The following is an 18,792-nucleotide window of genomic DNA, read 5'->3' on the forward strand; positions in this document are numbered from 1 at the left end:
CTGCGACCACTGCCAGGCAGTTGGTTCGTGAGTATTTTTCCCGTTATGGATTACCTAGGGTCGTGTATTCTGATAACGGCCAGCCATTCTCATCCGAGCTCATGAAACAAGTTTCCCTTCTGTTAGGGTACCAGTGGAAGTTCCATTGTGTACGCCATCCTGAAGCAGCCGGTCTCGTAGAGAGACATAATCAGACTTTAAAAATCCACCTTGCTAAAGTATGTAGAGAAAAAGGTGTCGACTGGCTAGTAGCTCTGCCAGTTGCTCTATTTTACATGCGAATGGTTGCAAATTCTAGATCAGGTCTGTCCCCGTATGAGGTCGTATTCGGCCGCCCTCCAAATATGTGGGGTACACCTAGACCCCGAAAGATTACCGATGTTTCCAGTAATATGCTGACAGATTACCTAGCTTCCTTGATGTCTGCCCTACACTCTTGTCGTTCACAGGTTGCCGCTACATTTCCAGACAACACTGAGGTGAAACCGCATGAGATCGTTCCAGGTGACATGGTTTTGGTGCGAAATTTTGATCGTTCAAGTCCGCTGGAGCCCCGTTGGAAGGAGCCCCGTCTTGTCCTTCTCACCACCCGGACTGCAGTGAAAGTCGAGAATCGCAAGGGATGGATCCATACCAGCCATGTGAAGAAGTTTCATGGACTTAAGCCAAGGACATTTTTCAAGGACTGCCTCATTCCTAAAGACTGCCTAAAAACAGACTCTGAACCGAAACTTCCTCTGTTAGAGAAAACTCCGCAGCAGGAGTATAAGGCCAAGTTAAAGTCTAGTAAAATAAGTCAGCCAGTTTAATTGTTTAAGTCCCTCTCGGGTGAAGCGGTTAGACAGGTTCCTGACATGTATGAGATAGACCCACACAGTGAGAGAGTTAGTCAAAACTCTAAGAGAATCCGTTATCGAAAAAATGTTTGCAGTAGATGCATTGTCACTCTGTTATTTCTTATGTTTTTGAGTCTTATGGTTACCTGCACAAGTTATGCTTTACATTTATGTTTTCCTATTTCACATGTACATATGTTTTCAAATGCTACAGCAGAGCACAAATTTAGTGATCTGCCTCCTCACGAGTTATCCTATCGTCTTGCTATGCGAAATAATACCTTTATCCGAATGTTGCATTATTCACACCAGACCAGCAATGCCACTAATTGTTGGGTGTGTGGTCGACTCCCCCCTTTCCAGACACCGAAGGGAGTTCTGCCACTATTTCCTTATCCGTTTTCACATAATGGTTCGTGTGGAGCATGGTCCACGTTAACGTCATCCTCAACTGATATGTCCTTCCTGAATAGAACATGTTTCCCAGACAAGCAAGGTCTCACCCATAGAACAGGGTTAGATCTAGAAAATGAAGTATATGATTTAGGTAATTATTCCTCGAATTTTATGGTTCTGAATGTTCAGTCCGATACTACTTCAGATTTGCCTGCTATTTCAGTACTACCAGTCAAAGGCGAATTATGTGTCAGAAAGAATGGTTCCGCACATGTAGGTCATAGTGATTGTACTACTATTGTCGAGTATAGTGACAGTGGGAAATCTATTTTCAAAGCCTCACGTCATTCTTATTTTGTTTGTGGTCAGACCGCATATGTTCGTCTGCCCCTCGATTGGGATGGAACATGTTACATTGCCTTCCTACTGCCACCAGTTTTTCTAGCCCCATCCGATTATCATCGAAACACACATCTAGTACACATTAGACATAAAAGGAAGATCGAGTCCCCAATTGTCGATCAAACTGAAACTGCTTTAGAACAGTATACAGACTTCAATAGAGGTTTCTTTTTCTTTATTGGACCTATCCAGAATAGTAAGTTAATACGTAGATTAACCAGAACCCTTGAAGCAGTAGTGAATGAGACTACTTCCGCTGTAGGTAACTTAACTGAAGAACAATCTGCTATGAGATTTGTCGTGCTCCAAAATAGTCTCGTTCTTGACGTCATACTGGCCGATAGAGGAGGAGCTTGTAGAGTCATCGGATCTAGTTGCTGCATTTTCATTCCTAATAACGCACCGTCTGTTTATTCAGCTATAACCAGACTTCATAAAATTGCCCATCAGTTACACAAGAATCCAGGCACCTGGACATGGTCCGGTTGGCTCTGGAGTATAATCCCTGCCTGGGGATGGAAAGTATTGTCATTCCTAGGTATAGCAGTAACGATCATATTCAGTTGCTGCCTCTGTTTACAATGTGGCCCTGCGATTTGCGGCATGTGTGCTACCTCTTGTATTCCTAGTCCTAGTCCTAAATCCCGTTCCAAGACAATTCGAGACGAGCAAATGATGCTATATGAAATGATAGATGGTATCATGAATATAGATGTTTCCTGATGGAAACGTAGGGCACAAGGAGGGAATGTGGAAAAGTAAATTTTGCCATGTTGTATGTGCCTACGTGTTCCCCATCCTATGTTATATGTGCATGATCGATATGCATGTATCCCCCTATGATCGATTAAAGACGCCATCATAGTTGTGTCCAACTCTAGTATGCCAGTTTCCAGTTCTCGTGAAAGCAACGAGTAGTAGGCCTATGTTGCCACGTTTTACAGTGTGCACGTTAATTCAGTAAATGTCCCCGTTTCTAGGCCTCAAAAGGGCCCGGACACCAGATTCAGCTCCTGTCTCCTGAACCCTCTCCGAGGAGCGATACAGCCCCCACCTGTATCCCTGACCCTTCGCTTACTTCCTGCCGCACAGTGCCCGGCCCGGCCTGGCTCTGCCTGCCTGTCTGCCAAGAGTATGTTATGTTTCTAGTTATCAGTCCAGCTCTCCTTCTCTGCATTCCTAAGCTACTGAATCGCATCAATAGTTTCAGCCATAGTCTAGCCTTCCTGTCTCCATGTAAGAGAAATACTGTATTAATATTCATAGAATATCCCTCGCACACGCAATACATGTAGAATAATGCATGCACCAGTCTTAGTGTCAAGTAGCCTTTACCCTGATAACTTTTGGATTCTATCAACATGTACTCCAAACACCAGATACCAGATATGCCTTAGGTACATGTCGCCCTGACTCCGCAGACTTTAGTCTCCTCTTCTAGCGCAGAAGTCATAGCCCCCAGTTCTCCCTGGTAACACGTCATTGCCAGTTTGCGCGCACCACTAGGTTAGAGGTCCCGGCTGCTCAGGTAGCCCCCTCCATGTTTCCGCCCCATTCATGACACTTCTATTACGTTTACATCACATGTCTATGTATACGCCCTGTACACGCCTTCTTGTTACATCATTTTGTCCTTATCTTTCGCGACTGCTACGAGTCACGCCTACTGCTATGCCTACTGTATTGAATGTAATGTAATTGCTTTAGTATATATACCATGTAATGTTGCTTTTCGGTGTGCAGCTGCCGTCCCGTGCTTCCAGGCTGTTCTGTCCCTTTCCTTATGCCTGATTAAAGCCTGTCAGACTCAAGATACCTCGAATCCTGTCTCTTATTTATTGAGCTATCTGTTTTATTCACTGTATTCAAAAATAGTACCGGTAATTAATTATTTATTTACCACAGAATGACGCTGCTGCGGACTGCCCCGGCTCTCCTTACCCCACCAATGACTAGAACCCATGCAAGAATGACGCTGCTGCGGACTGCCCCGGCTCTCCTTACCCCACCAGTCAACGACTAGAACCCATACAAGAATGACGCTGCTGCGGACTACCCTGCCTCTCCTTACCCCACCAGTCAACGACTAGAACATACAAAAATGACGCTGCTGCGGACTGCCCCTGCTCTCCTTACCCCACCAGTCAACGACTAGAACCCATACAAGAATGACGCTGCTGCGGACTGCCCCTGCTCTCCTTACCCCACCAGTCAACGACTAGAACCCATACAAGAATGACGCTGCTGCGGACTGCCCCGGCTCTCCTTACCCCACCAGTCAATGACTAGAACCATACAAGAATGACGCTGCTGCGGACTGCCCTGCCTCTCCTTACCCCACCAGTCAACGACTAGAACCCATACAAGAATGACTCTGCTGCGGACTGCCCCAGCTCTCCTTACCCCACCAGTCAACGACTAGAACCATACAAGAATGACGCTGCTGCGGACTGCCCCGGCTCTCCTTACCCCACCAGTCAATGACTAGAACCCATACAAGAATGACGCTGCTGCGGACTGCCCCGGCTCTCCTTACCCCACCAGTCAACGACTAGAACCCATACAAGAATGATGCTGCTGCGGACTGCCCCGGCTCTCCTTACCCCACTAGTCAATGACTAGAACCATACAAGAATGACGCTGCTGCGGACTGCCCCGGCTCTCCTTACCCCAACAGTCAATGACTAGAACCCATACAAGAATGACGCTGCTGCAGACTGCCCCGGCTCTCCTTACCCCACCAGTCAACGACTAGAACCATACAAGAAAGACGCTGCTGTGGACTGCCCCGGCTCTCCTAACCCCACCAGTCAATGACTAGAACCATACAAGAATGACGCAGCTGCGGACTGCCCCGGCTCTCCTTACCCCACCAGTCAACGACTAGAACCCATACAAGAATGACGCTGCTGCGGACTACCCTGCCTCTCCTTACCCCATCAGTCAACGACTAGAACCCATACAAGAATGACGCTGCTGCGGACTGCCCTGCCTCTCCTTACCCCATCAGTCAACGACTAGAACCCATACAAGAATGACGCTGCTGCGGACTACCCTGCCTCTCCTTACCCCACCAGTCAACGACTAGAACATACAAGAATGACGCTGCTGCGGACTGCCCCGGCTCTCCTTACCCCACCAGTCAACGACTAGAACATACAAGAATGACGCTGCTGCGGACTGCCCCGGCTCTCCTTACCCCATCAGTCAACGACTAGAACCATACAAGAATGACGCTGCTGCGGACTGCCCCGGCTCTCCTTACCCCACCAGTCAACGACTAGAACCCATACAAGAATGACGCTGCTGCGGACTGCCCTGCCTCTCCTTACCCCATCAGTCAACGACTAGAACCCATACAAGAATGACGCTGCTGCGGACTACCCTGCCTCTCCTTACCCCACCAGTCAACGACTAGAACATACAAGAATGACGCTGCTGCGGACTGCCCCGGCTCTCCTTACCCCACCAGTCAACGACTAGAACATACAAGAATGACGCTGCTGCGGACTGCCCCGGCTCTCCTTACCCCACGAGTCAACGACTAGAACCCATACAAGAATGACGCTGCTGCGGACTGCCCTGCCTCTCCTTACCCCATCAGTCAACGACTAGAACCCATACAAGAATGAGGCTGCTGCGGACTGCCCCGGCTCTCCTTACCCCACCAGTCAACGACTAGAACCATACAAGAATGACGCTGCTGCGGACTGCCCCGGCTCTCCTTACCCCACCAGTCAACGACTAGAACCCATACAAGAATGACGCTGCTGCGGACTACCCTGCCTCTCCTTACCCCATCAGTCAACGACTAGAACATACAAGAATGACGCTGCTGCGGACTGCCCCGGCTCTCCTTACCCCATCAGTCAACGACTAGAACCATACAAGAATGACGCTGCTGCGGACTGCCCCGGCTCTCCTTACCCCACCAGTCAACGACTAGAACCCATACAAGAATGACGCTGCTGCGGACTGCCCTGCCTCTCCTTACCCCATCAGTCAACGACTAGAACCCATACAAGAATGACGCTGCTGCGGACTACCCTGCCTCTCCTTACCCCACCAGTCAACGACTAGAACATACAAGAATGACGCTGCTGCGGACTGCCCCGGCTCTCCTTACCCCACCAGTCAACGACTAGAACATACAAGAATGACGCTGCTGCGGACTGCCCCGGCTCTCCTTACCCCACCAGTCAACGACTAGAACCCATACAAGAATGACGCTGCTGCGGACTGCCCTGCCTCTCCTTACCCCATCAGTCAACGACTAGAACCCATACAAGAATGAGGCTGCTGCGGACTGCCCCGGCTCTCCTTACCCCACCAGTCAACGACTAGAACCATACAAGAATGACGCTGCTGCGGACTGCCCCGGCTCTCCTTACCCCACCAGTCAACGACTAGAACCCATACAAGAATGACGCTGCTGCGGACTACCCTGCCTCTCCTTACCCCATCAGTCAACGACTAGAACCCATACAAGAATGACACTGCTGCGGACTGCCCCTGCTCTCCTTACCCCACCAGTCAACGACTAGAACCCATACAAGAATGACGCAGCTGCGGACTGCCCCGGCTCTCCTTACCCCACCAGTCAACGACTAGAACCCATACAAGAATGACGCAGCGGCGGACTGCCCCGGCTCTCCTTACCCCACCAGTCAACGACTAGAACCCATACAAGAATGACGCTGCTGCGGACTGCCCCGGCTCTCCTTACCCCACCAGTCAACGACTAGAACCCATACAAGAATGACGCTGCTGCGGACTGCCCCGGCTCTCTTTACCCCACCAGTCAACGACTAGAACCCATACAAGAATGACGCTGCTGCGGACTGCCCTGCCTCTCCTTACCCCATCAGTCAACGACTAGAACCATACAAGAATGATGCTGCTGCGGACTGCCCCGGCTCTCCTTACCCCACCAATGACTAGAACCCATACAAGAATGACTCTGCTGCGGACTGCCCCGGCTCTCCTTACCCCACCAGTCAACGACTAGAACCCATACAAGAATGACGCTGCTGCGGACTGCCCTGCCTCTCATTACCCCACCAGTCAACGACTAGAACCATACAAGAATGACGCTGCTGCGGACTGCCCCGGCTCTCCTTACCCCACCAGTCAATGACTAGAACCCATACAAGAATGACGCTGCTGCGGACTGCCGCGGCTCTCCTTACCCCACCAGTCAACGACTAGAACCCATACAAGAATGAGGCTGCTGCGGACTGCCCCGGCTCTCCTTACCCCACCAGTCAACGACTAGAACCCATACAAGAATGACGCTGCTGCGGACTGCCCTGCCTCTCCTTACCCCATCAGTCAACGACTAGAACCCATACAAGAATGACGCTGCTGCGGACTACCCTGCCTCTCCTTACCCCTCCAGTCAATGACTAGAACCATACAAGAATGACGCTGCTGCGGACTGCCCCTGCTCTCCTTACCCCACCAGTCAACGACTAGAACCCATACAAGAATGACGCTGCTGCGGCCTGCCCCGGCTCTCCTTACCCCACCAGTCAATGACGAGAACCCATACAAGAATGACGCTGCTGCGGACTGCCCTGCCTCTCCTTACCCCACCAGTCAACGACTAGAACCCATACAAGAATGACGCTGCTGCGGCCTGCCCCGGCTCTCCTTACCCCACCAGTCAATGACGAGAACCCATACAAGAATGACGCAGCTGCGGACTTGCCCTGCCTCTCCTTACCCCACCAGTCAACGACTAGAACCCATACAAGAATGACGCTGCTGCGACCTACCCTGCCTCTCCCACCCCACCAGTCAACAACTAGAACCATACAAGAATGACGCTGCTGCGGACTGCCCCGGCTCTCCTTACCCCACCAGTCAATGACTAGAACCATACAAGAATGACGCTGCTGCGGACTGCCCCGGCTCTCCTTACCCCACCAGTCAACGACTAGAACCATACAAGAAAGACGCTGCTGCGGACTGCCCGGCTCTCCTTACCCCATCAGTCAACGACTAGAACCATACAAGAATGACGCTGCTGCGGACTGCCCCGGCTCTCCTTACCCCACCAGTCAACGACTAGAACCCATACAAGAATGACGCTGCTGCGGACTGCCCCGGCTTGCCTTACCCCACCACTCAACGACTAGAACCCATACAAGAATGACGCTGCTGCGGACTACCTACTGCCCCTTCCCTGTCTTTGTGAAGCGCTCTGATATCTGTAAGGATCATGTTCGCGCTATATAAAACTTTGAATAAATAAATAAATAAATAAATACAAGAATGACGCTGCTGCGGACTGCCCCGGCTCTCCTTACCCAACCAGTCAACGACTAGAACCCATACAAGAATGACGCTGCTGCGGACTGCCCCGGCTCTCCTTACCCCACCAGTCAATGACTAGAACCCATACAAGAATGACGCTGCTGCGGACTACCTACTGCCCCTTCCCTGTCTTTGTGAAGCGCTCTGATATCTGTAAGGATCATGTTCGCGCTATATAAAACTTTGAATAAATAAATAAATAAATAAATACAAGAATGACGCTGCTGCGGACTGCCCCGGCTCTCCTTACCCAACCAGTCAACGACTAGAACCCATACAATAATGACGCTGCTGCGGCCTACCCTGCCTCTCCTTACCCCACCAGTCAACGACTAGACCCCATACAAGGATGACGCTGCTGCGGACTGCCCCGGCTCTCCTTACCCCACCAGTCAACGACTAGAACCATACAAGAATGACGCTGCTGCGGACTACCCTGCCTCTCCTTACCCCACCAGTCAACGACTAGACCCCATACAAGGATGACGCTGCTGCGGACTGCCCCGGCTCTCCTTACCCCACCAATGACTAGAACCCATACAAGAATGACTCTGCTGCGGACTGCCCCGGCTCTCCTTACCCCACCAGTCAACGACTAGAACCCATACAAGAATGACGCTGCTGCGGACTGCCCCGGCTCTCCTCTGTATCCAGAACTATTCCCTCTGGGAAAACGTGTGCATGCTCCACCTATTTGCATACACCCGGGAAGATAAAGGCAGAGGGACCAGGCCATGCTGAAGTCTGGCAGAGCGGGATGGACGTTCACGGTGAGGAGCACGGTCGCTATTGATATGCATTAGAGTGGCACAGTGGGTGAAAAACGATGGGGTGGAATGATACCCGAGCAACTGCCAGGGATTAGACTATCTGAAAGCATTCCTCAAGTCACATTTTCTGTGCTTGATGTTGAAGTCTCGCTTAATTATTGGGAAATCCGTAGAATAGGCAAGCAGAGCTCAGAAATACACCAGCAGATCTGAAGAGTGTTTGCACAGGCAGCATGCAGGCAGGCACATGAGAGGAATGGGGCATGGGTATGAATAAAGTATGCAGTCATTAAATGAGCACTTGAAGAGCCTCACTTACGTTTGCTTAAACAGATCGAGTCTGAGGACGTCACGTTCCTTTTCCAATTCTTTATTGTTCTGAAAAAGAAGGGCACACTGAACTGCATCGTATTAAAGAGCAAAGGGGGAAGCAAAGCTCAACAGGAAGAAAGAAAGAGAGCAACTGTTATGAAAGGGCCAAAGATGTAATAATGCTCTACTTTGTCAGCGTGCTTCTGCTGCTGCGAGACGGACGCCAGGGTTCTCTCCAGCTCAGTCATCCTTTGCCGCATTGACTGCAACCGGTTGTTGAGCTCTTCGGCTTCTCCTGTGGAAGAGAGACCAGGGACTTAGGGAGGACGAGCATACCAGGTAAAGCAAGCAGTGGCAGATGAAGTTAGTTACTTACCGGTAACTCCAGTCTGCCACGTTGGGATCTATTGTATAGGCCCAGCTTGAATCATTCCACGTCATCAGCGAATGCCCAGTAACGTTAAATAGCAGTAAAGCACAAGTTACTTACCTTCGGTAATGATAGATCTGTAAGAAACAGTAGTTAGTATTGGATTCCTTGCCTTAGAATATCCTCAGGCGGCAGACTGGATCCGGAAAATTTTGCGTAGCAGTACCCTTGCGCGTCGGTAGGCGTCGTCTGCGGCTCCGTGTCCGTCGTCGGCATGACGTCACCGGAGTACTTACGACGACGCCCTCGCACGCTGACGTCAGTTCTTATACACAGCTTTTCCGCGCCAGAAACTCAGAGCCATGATAAAAACCAACACTGGTGCCATGAAAACTAGGGCCCTGAAAGGGGATGACCTTAACCCTGGATATCGGTTCGCAGAACGGGGAGGATGGGTGGGGCGGTAAGGAATCCAATACTAATTACTGTTTCTTACAGATATATCGTTACCGAAGGTAAGTAACTTGTGCATCTGAAAGAAACAGGTTAGTATTAGATTCCTTACCTTAGAATAGATGCCCCAGCAATACCAAACCCAGTGGTGGGTCTGCGAACCAATAATCACACCTGAAAGTCCTGGAGAACGGAACGCCCGAAAATGCCATCTCTCCGGACTTGGCTGTCCAGGCAGTAGTGTCTTGCGAACGTGTGCGGCGAGGCCCACGTAGCTGCCTGACAGATGTCCTGCAAGGGGACTCCCCGACCTAGGGCAGTAGTAGCCGCCGTGGCCCATGTGGAATGGGCAAGAAGCCCCACAGGAGGCTCCTTTCGAGCCAAAGAGTAACAAGCCTTGATGCACAAGACGACCCATTGAGAAATGGTACGTTTGTGCACCGCCCGTCCCTTCTTAGCGCCCACGTAACCAACAAAGAGTTGGTCATCCACCCAGAACTGGTGTGTGCGATCCAGATAATATGAGAGCGCACGTTTTGGGTCCAGACGGTGGAGCCTCTCTTCTGCTTTCGAGGGATGCGGAGGCGTAAAGAAGGTGGGCAAGGTGATGGACTGCCCGATGTGGAAGGCTGTGACTACCTTGGGCAGGAAAGAGGGTCGCGTCCGCAACACAACTTTGTCCGGATGGACAGAAAGGAAAGGAGGCTTAGAGGAAAGAGCCTGGAGCTCACTCACTCTCCTGGCAGAGGTGATGGCAACCAGGAATGCAGTCTTAAGAGTAAGAGACTTAGAGGACAGTTATGAAGTGGCTCGAAGGGAGCGCACATCAGATAAGTCAGAACAAGGTTCAAGTCCCACTGAGGCATAACCAAAGGAACAGAAGGAAACATATGAGTGATGCCCTTCAAAAACCTATTTACAACCGTGGACTTGAACAAAGAGGGCTGATCAGGTAGCCTTAAGAAGGCTGAAATGGCAGAGAGGTAGCCCTTCAGAGTGCCAAGAGCAGAGCCCTGCTGGGCAAGAGAAAGAAGGAAGAGGAGAACCTCTGAAAGAGGGGCAGAAAGGGGATCCACAGCCTTTGCTGTGCACCATGCCACAAATTTGTTCCACCTGCAGGCGTTAACCGACTATGTGGAGGGACGCCTGGCTGCCAGAATGACATCAGAGACTTCAGGAGGCAAGTCAAATGGCCTCAACTGCCGCCGCTCAATCTCCACGCATGTTAGTGGAGACTGGACAGGTTCGGGTGGAGGACCGTCCCCTGCTGCTGCGACAGAAGGTCCTCCTGAAGAGGCAGATGAATCGGGGGATCGACTGACATGCTGAGTAGCTCGGGATACCAGTATCTTCATGCCCAGTCCGGAGCCACAAGGATGACTTGGGCCCGGTCGCGCCTGATCTTCAGCACTCTGGGCAGTGGTGGTATAGGCGGAAAGGCGTACAACAGACCGCAACTCCACTCGTGACGAAAAGCGTCTCCGAGCGAGTGCCGCCTTGGAAATTCCAACTCCCAGAACTGATGATATTCCGCGTTCTCTTCTGTGGCGAATAGATCTAACCAAGGCTCTCCCCATTGCTGAAAGAGGCCTTTCCCCACGTCCGAGTTCAGACGCCATTCGTGAGCCATCAAGCACCGACGGCTGAGTTCGTCCGCCGTGGCGTTCAGGGAACCTGCCAGGTGTTGAAACACCAGGGTCACGCTCTGATGTTCCAGCCACTGCCAGAGGCGCAGAGCCTCCTGGCATAGGGTCCACGACCCCACCCCGCCCTGTTTGTTGCAGTACCACATGGCGGTGGTGTTGTCCGTGAACACCTGCACTACACTCCCCCGGACAGAGGGGAGGAATGCCTTCAGTGCAAGCCGGATCGCCCGCAGCTCCAGAAGGTTGATGTGGAGCCGGGCCTCTGCCGGAGACCAGAGGCCTCTGATCTCCGCCTCTCCCATGTGGCCCCCCCAGCCCTGGAGGGATGCGTCCGTCACAACTACGTGCTCCGGTTGGGGTAGGGAGAGGGATCTGCCGCTGACCCAATCGCGGTCCGTAAGCCACCACTGCAGCTGTCTCGCAGTGCCCTCCGAGATCAAGACGTGATCGGACAAGTTGCCCTGATGCTGGGCCCACTGAAACTTCAGGTCCCACTGCAGAGCCCGCATCCTTCACCTGGCGTGATGCACCAGAAGGATGCAGGAGGCCATCAGCCCCAGAAGCCGCAGCGTCAGCCTGACCGAAACTCGGGATAAAGGCTAAAAGATCGGAATCAGAGCCTGAATATCCCGGACCCGCTGTTTGGGAGGATAAACCAGAAACTGCGCCGAGTCCAGAACCGCTCCGATGAAGAGGAGCTTCTGAGAGAGACACAGGTGCGACTTCGGCACATTGATTGAGAACCCCAGCAGGTGCAGGAGGTCAGCCGTAGTCTGGAGGTGGCTGACGACTGTCTGGGGGAGAGCCCGCCTTCAACAACCAGTCGTCGAGGTAGAGGAAGACTGAAACCCCTAACCTGCGCAGATGTGCTGCGACTACCGCCATCACTTCCGTGAACACCCCTAGAGCGTTGGTAAGGCCGAAGGGGAGCACGGTAAACCAAAAGTGCTCGTGGCCTACCGTGAACCGCAGCTAACGCCGGTGGGCTGGAAGGACGGGGATGTGGAAATAGGCATCCTGCAAGTCCAACGCTACCATCCAGTCTCCTGGGTCTAGGGCAGCTAAGACCTAAGCCAAAGTCAGCATCTTTAACTTCTCCTTCCGGAGGAAGCCGTTGACGTTCCGGAGGTCCAAGATAGGGCGTAGGCCCCCTTTGCCCTTCTTGGGAACCAGAAAGTAGTGGGAGTAACAACCACACCCTACTTCTGGCCCAGGAACGCGCTCGATGGCCCCCTTGGCCAAGAGGGCCGTAACTTCCTCCTGCAAAAGTCACAAATGATTCCCCGATACAGGGTGGTTCTGCGGTGGCATGGCTGGAGGGGTCGCCTCGAAGGGGAGGGAGTTGCCCCTTCGGACGATTTGCAGCACTCACCTGTCCGACGTAATGGAGCGCCAGTGGAGGAGGTGATGGCGAACCCTGCCCCCCACTCGCGTCAAATGGGCCTGAAAGCTCGGACTAGGAAGGCTTTGAGGCGCATCAACCAGGGAGTGGATGTGGACTGGCCGCGCCGTTGTCCCCTGTTACCGCCGCGACGGTAACCACGTCCGCCACCGTGCTGAATGTTAGTCTGCGGCCCGTGGCTGGCAGGACGTGTGTGAGCACCCCTTCCGTGACCACGAAAGGAGCGCTGGGCAGAAGATTGCTGGCGCGGGGCCGACAGGCCCAAGGACTTGGCCGTAGCCCTGGAGTCCTTAAAGCGTTCCAGCGCATGATCTGCCTTGCCACCGAAGAGGTGGCTGCCATCGAACGGCATGTCCATAAGGGTGTTTTGGACATCGGCCGAAAAGTTGGCGGACCTCAGCCAGGCGTGGCGGCGAACCGCCAAAGGCGTTGAAATCGCTCTTCCTAGCGAGTCTGTGGTATCCAGTCCACATCTGATGGAATACCACGCTGCGTCCCTTCCCTCCGCAAGGGCTTGGGCGAGCTTCGCCCGTGCTCCCTCCAGGCACTCAACCGTATCCCACAGAGAGTGGGTGTAATGGCCCAAGAGGCACGCGGTGTTGACTGACCGCAACCCCAAAATAAGGGAGGAGAACATCTTCTTTCCGAACTGTTCATACCTCTTAGATTCCCGAACTGGTGGTGCCGTCAGGAATGCTGATTGGGAGGTAGAGGCCTGGATAACCAGACTCTCGGGGACGGGGGGGTGGACAAGAAACTAGGGTCGCCGGAGCTGGCGCCTAGCGACGTTACTATCTACAGGAGGGCCTCATTAAACGTCAGTAGAGGCTCTGGGGAGCTTACCTGCAGTTTAAGGACCTCTGTGAGGATGTTGGACCTCACTGTTGCGACGGGGAGCTCAAGAGCCAAGGCCTTGGCTGCCCTCGTCAGCACCACACTATAAGCTGCCCCCTTCTCCGTAGCCACGGTAGGAGGATAGACAAAACCAGTGTCTGGGGAGGTATCCAGGCCACTGGCATCCCCTAGTTCCTGTGTCCAGTCCGCATATGACTGGCGCTGCTTTTCTTACTGCGGGTTAAAGCCAACCTACCCTTTGAACATGGACCTGGTGCCTGCGCTGGTTGTTGCTCGTTATTCCTGGCCGTGAGAGTCCCCCCGCTGCCGCTTCCTGACACCTGCGGTCGCCGAGTGGGGAACTCCATTTCCCAGAATTCTTTCTGCTGGGGCGCCGCCTGAAGACGTCACACCTGCGCCCGGAGCCCCTTTAAACCTCCTGCAGCCCCCGCGTCGCGGGATCGCGCGCGGGTCTGCGCCGGGCTATGCCCGGGCAAAGGGCGGGCCTTCTGTGGCCCTCATAGGCCAAAGGAGGCTGGGCTGGGACACCCCATTTGACTGTGGACATTGAGAAAAAAACTGAGTAAGTTAACTATACATGGACACGATAGCTTATTGTGTGGTTTATCTTTCCTACTTACTGGACTACACACCGGCTAGGTGGGTTCCCTGTGTGTCCTGTTCCGTTACTTGGCCATATATAGAAACATCACTTGTATCATGACTACTGAAGGGGTCCCTAAAACTATCATCTCCCAGGGGGGATCGCTCAAGGGGACAATAGACCACTATTTAACAAAGGCAACATCTGCTATAGAACGTGAAATAGTGAGAGCCGAACAACGCCTATCTATAGAAAGTACATCTAATAAACGATCATCCCTGGTGTTAATTGAATCCTCGCAACCTTCATCTGCATTGGGGGATGGAAATGAGATTAGCAATATTTCATGTACCCCACTAGAACGAGACTATGGGTCAACTAGGGATCTAAGTTCCGAGTTAACTACGGGAAACATAGGGGCTGAGCCCTATGTACAATTTATATCAGAAGAAAGTCTTCCAAGTACTGCTCTCAGCTCACCTATTAAAGACAATACGAAATCTCCTACACATGCTCAGGTTCCCTTAGCCAAAAGGAAGAGTAAAGGTGCCAAACATAGTGGGAGATTAGCGAAACAACAAAAATTGTATTCAAGTCCCCCAACGGCAACACATGGCCCCCTTATATCACCAAAGGTTTGTCCAATACCACGAGTCCCCGTATCTACCCCACCATCAGACCTACTCGCCCAGATTGAACAATTGGTTAAATCTTTAATACTACCATTGGTAGAACGGGTGAAGAGAATAGGGGAAAAGTTGGGGAGTATAGAGGAAATCACAAAGGCAAACGCCATACTCATTAAGAAAATGACAGGAAACACGCAAACTAAGAAGCCAATTGAAACCACTGTGGCCAAAAGCATTGGGCCAGGGAATATTGCTCCAAGCCAACCGGTAGCCCTGGAAACATCTTCCCTAATTACGCAGGATTTCAAATCAATCCAAAATCCTACAATACCCAAAAATGTTGCACCTATGGTAGGGCAGATTAAAAAAACTATCAACTTAGATGGGATGGGTGGTAATCAGGGCAGGGTAAACAGAAGAATAAACCGTATTGATTTACCTCCGGAGGCGGCACCTTATGTGAGTATCCTCTCGGGGGTTCCCGAGCTCATAAATGGGAAAACTGAAGGACAACAGGAATTAAAAAATGAAGTAGCCTTTTGGTTAAATAAAAACAGACCTCTCCCACCTAATATTGATGGGAGAATTTTGAATGCCAGAAGGGTGGGATATAATCGGTTTGACTTACTTTCAGGCCTTGAACTGGTGGACTGACTTCCTAGGGACAATGCTGTTATTTCTATGTACCCTACATCACAGGACAGTGATCTAATTAAGTCGAATAATGAAGAAATTGTACTGTATGAAGGAAAGACAGCTACTAACTGTAGTCCCCATGTCCCCAGAGAGTTTTAGTATTAACGAAGGGGAATATAAAATGAATAATAGAGATGTTGAGGTAACCCTCCAGGGAGACCCTGGAGGGCACGATTGTCGGGGCGAAAGCAGTAAAATGGGCAATCTGTTAAGGGCTGAGCTAACAGATGGGGTTATTTCTTCCACGAGGCCCAATAGTACCATTGAAAAAAAAGAACATTGAAACTTTATGTTTTGGAACGTGGCAGGACTAAAATCGAAAATTAAAAACCCTATCTGGGAAACTGTAGTAAATAAATATGATATCTTGGCCTTACAGGAAATCTGGTTAACAGAGCCAGCTCATATAAATGGATATAAACCCTGTTTACACCTGCGCTGGGGGGAAGACATGTGAGGGCAAAGGGTGGCCTGAGCACGCATCTTTCTAACCAGCTTAAGTACGAGAGAGAACAGTTACTCTCAAAAAGCAGCTTCTATCAGCTGGTAAGGATCGACGTTAAGAAGGCGGTTAGTTTTATTATTATACATTTTTATAATAACATTCCGAATAGCGATATTGTTATTACTATAAAAACGCTGAGGGATGACTTAAAACATGAAATTGACACCAATAAGAAAGAAGTAATAATTATTTAGGGGGGGGGGGTTTAATTGTGCTCTTTGCAAAAGGGGTCAACAAGGCATTTGTGGTCTTATGCTTGAACAAGACATTAGTCTTACCCATTTTGAACACTGTGTGTGGGGACCTCTTAAATGAAATACTGTTTACCTATGATCTGGGTTATGCCAATGAAATTGCTTAAACTTCATCCCCCTTTGTCCCGACATTTATTGGCAGCGGAGCATTGTCTGTTATTGACTTCATAATATCCGTAAATAGGTATGGCAGGCAAATTAAAAAATTCAAGACTCTTGATTTACCAATGAGTGACTACCGGCCACTAACATTAGAGATTGAAAATCCATTTCAGGAGCTAGATGGTGAAGGGTCCTCTAGCCAGATAGTCCCTGATGTGATGCTTAGGAGGCAAAACAGCTACACACTTAAATGGAGTAAGGTGACCCCAGAAAAATTTACAAGGGATCTGGTGATGAAATGCCTAGAAAGTTTTATGATCTGTCTGGATGAGCACACAGACAGTGAGCGTATTATTGAACATTTTAACTATATAGCGTCTGCTGTCAAGGATAGTTTATGGGTCGAGTCCAAAAAACGGGTAAAAGGTAATAGGAGATGGTTTGATACTTCATGCACTAAGGCCCTCTCCGACCTTAAAAACGCACTACATGGGAAACCTCGAGACCTGTCATTGGTGAGAGGCTTAAGGAAAAAATATAACAATGTATTGAAGATCAGGAAAAATTCAATAAAACGGGAGGCCTGGGATGCCCTCTGTGAAGCGTCGCTATCTAAAGACCCATCTGCGTTCTGGAAGGCGGTAAATGCCCCCTTTCTTTATGATAACACTAAATCTCGCATAGAAATAGCAATTTCTGAGGATGTTTGGGTCGACCATTTTTCAAAACTTTATAGTGACCCACAAGGTACGCACCAATTACTGCTCCCCAGAATTAGGGAAAAAAGGGCGCCGGTTTCGAAATTGGTCGTAACCATGGAAGAAGTCATGGCGAGTCTGAAAACAACCAAGAATGGAAAAGCCCCAGGCCCAGATGAGATTCCAGCAGACTTGTTTAAAGAAAATAGCGAGATTTGAGGGCCTATGCTGGCACAGCTTTTTAATGCCGCTCTGGAGAGGGGACTATATGCCTCCTGGTTTACCTCGGTAATTGTCCCAATATTTAAGAAAGGAGATAGGCAAAATTGTGCATGTTACCGACCAATATCCCTTTTGGACTCATCCATAAAGATCCTTGGCAGAATTATTTTAGCGAGACTTCAAAACTGGGCAGAAGAAAACAGGATAATAAATGACCTGCAATACGGTTTTCAGAAGGGAATAGGCACAGTTGAACAAGGATTAAATCTATTTATTTTGCACCAAAAATATACCAGGGTCAAGGGGGAACGCTTATATTTTACGTTTGTCGATCTTACATCGGCATTTGACTGCGTGTCCCATAGTAAACTTTGGGCATTATTAGAAAGGTTAGGGGTGGAAAAAACTATTATTTGCTTCTTAAGGGAACTATACTAAGGGGTCACAGCATCCGTCCGGTATGGGAAGGGTGGAGAAAGCACAAGATCCTCTGGGATAGGTCGTGGGGTACGCCAAGTGTGCGTCCTGGCCCCGTTCCTGTTCTTCATCTATATAAATGGTCTCGAGCAGCGTCTGCTGCTGGAGTGCCAGGATATGCCCATGGTTGGTAAGAGATCTGTCCCTGCACTCCTGTACGCAGACGATGCGGTTTTAATGGCTCGGACGCCCCTGGCGTTACAACCTCACAACATCATTTAATAAATTTATGTCAAACCTGGATCTAAAAATTAATTGTACAAAAACGTTTTCCATGAACTGTGGTACAGGAGGAAAGCAAAGAAGGAAACATATTTACATCAATAATACTCCCTTGGATTCTACCCCTACCTTTCCTTATCTAGGCATCCTGTTCCATGAGATTGGCACATGGGCAAGTGCGGTAAAAGCGAGAACACTCTTGTTCTCAAAAACAATAATGGCCTTAAAAAATGTTATTAAACAAATGGGGAAAAAAACGATTAGGGAAATTTTAACTATTTATAATGCTACTTGTATATCAGCGCTTTATGGATCAGACCTCTGGGGATATGCCAGTATAAAAACAATTCAATTGGCCGAAAATATGTTTTTGAGACACATTTTAACTGTTCCTGAGAGTGTCTCGACTTATATTTGTCATGCAGAGCTCGGCCAGCCGCATATCACAGATACAATTAGAATACAGCCTATCCTCCTCTGGCATAGGGTATGGACTACTAATGTGTGTCCTAAATCGCGCTATTCTTTGGGATGTCTTAAAATTAGAAAAAGTGAGTAGGATCAAGTGGCTTAATTATGTTAAATCTTTCCTAGTTGAAATTGATTGCAACCAATACTACGACGATCCTCTCACAATGGTTAAC

At 50.1% G+C, this 18,792-nt stretch overlaps 1 protein-coding gene across 4 annotated transcripts in view; it reads right to left on the reverse strand.

The window, feature by feature from the left end:
• GOLGA2 (golgin A2) overlaps window positions 1–18,792 on the reverse strand; it is a 355,961-nt gene that overhangs the window by 163,273 nt on the left and 173,896 nt on the right. For all 4 annotated transcript variants that reach the window (XM_078646638.1, XM_078646641.1, XM_078646639.1 and 1 more), the window contains 2 exons: window positions 9,223–9,329; window positions 9,042–9,100 (listed from right to left, as the gene is read on the reverse strand). In XM_078646638.1, coding sequence (XP_078502764.1) covers window positions 9,042–9,100; window positions 9,223–9,329 — 166 coding nt within the window. The remainder of the gene's footprint in view (window positions 1–9,041; window positions 9,101–9,222; window positions 9,330–18,792) is intronic.

This window comes from Lissotriton helveticus, chromosome 5_2 (genome assembly GCF_964261635.1).
Source record: "Lissotriton helveticus chromosome 5_2, aLisHel1.1, whole genome shotgun sequence".
NCBI lineage: Eukaryota > Metazoa > Chordata > Amphibia > Caudata > Salamandridae > Lissotriton > Lissotriton helveticus.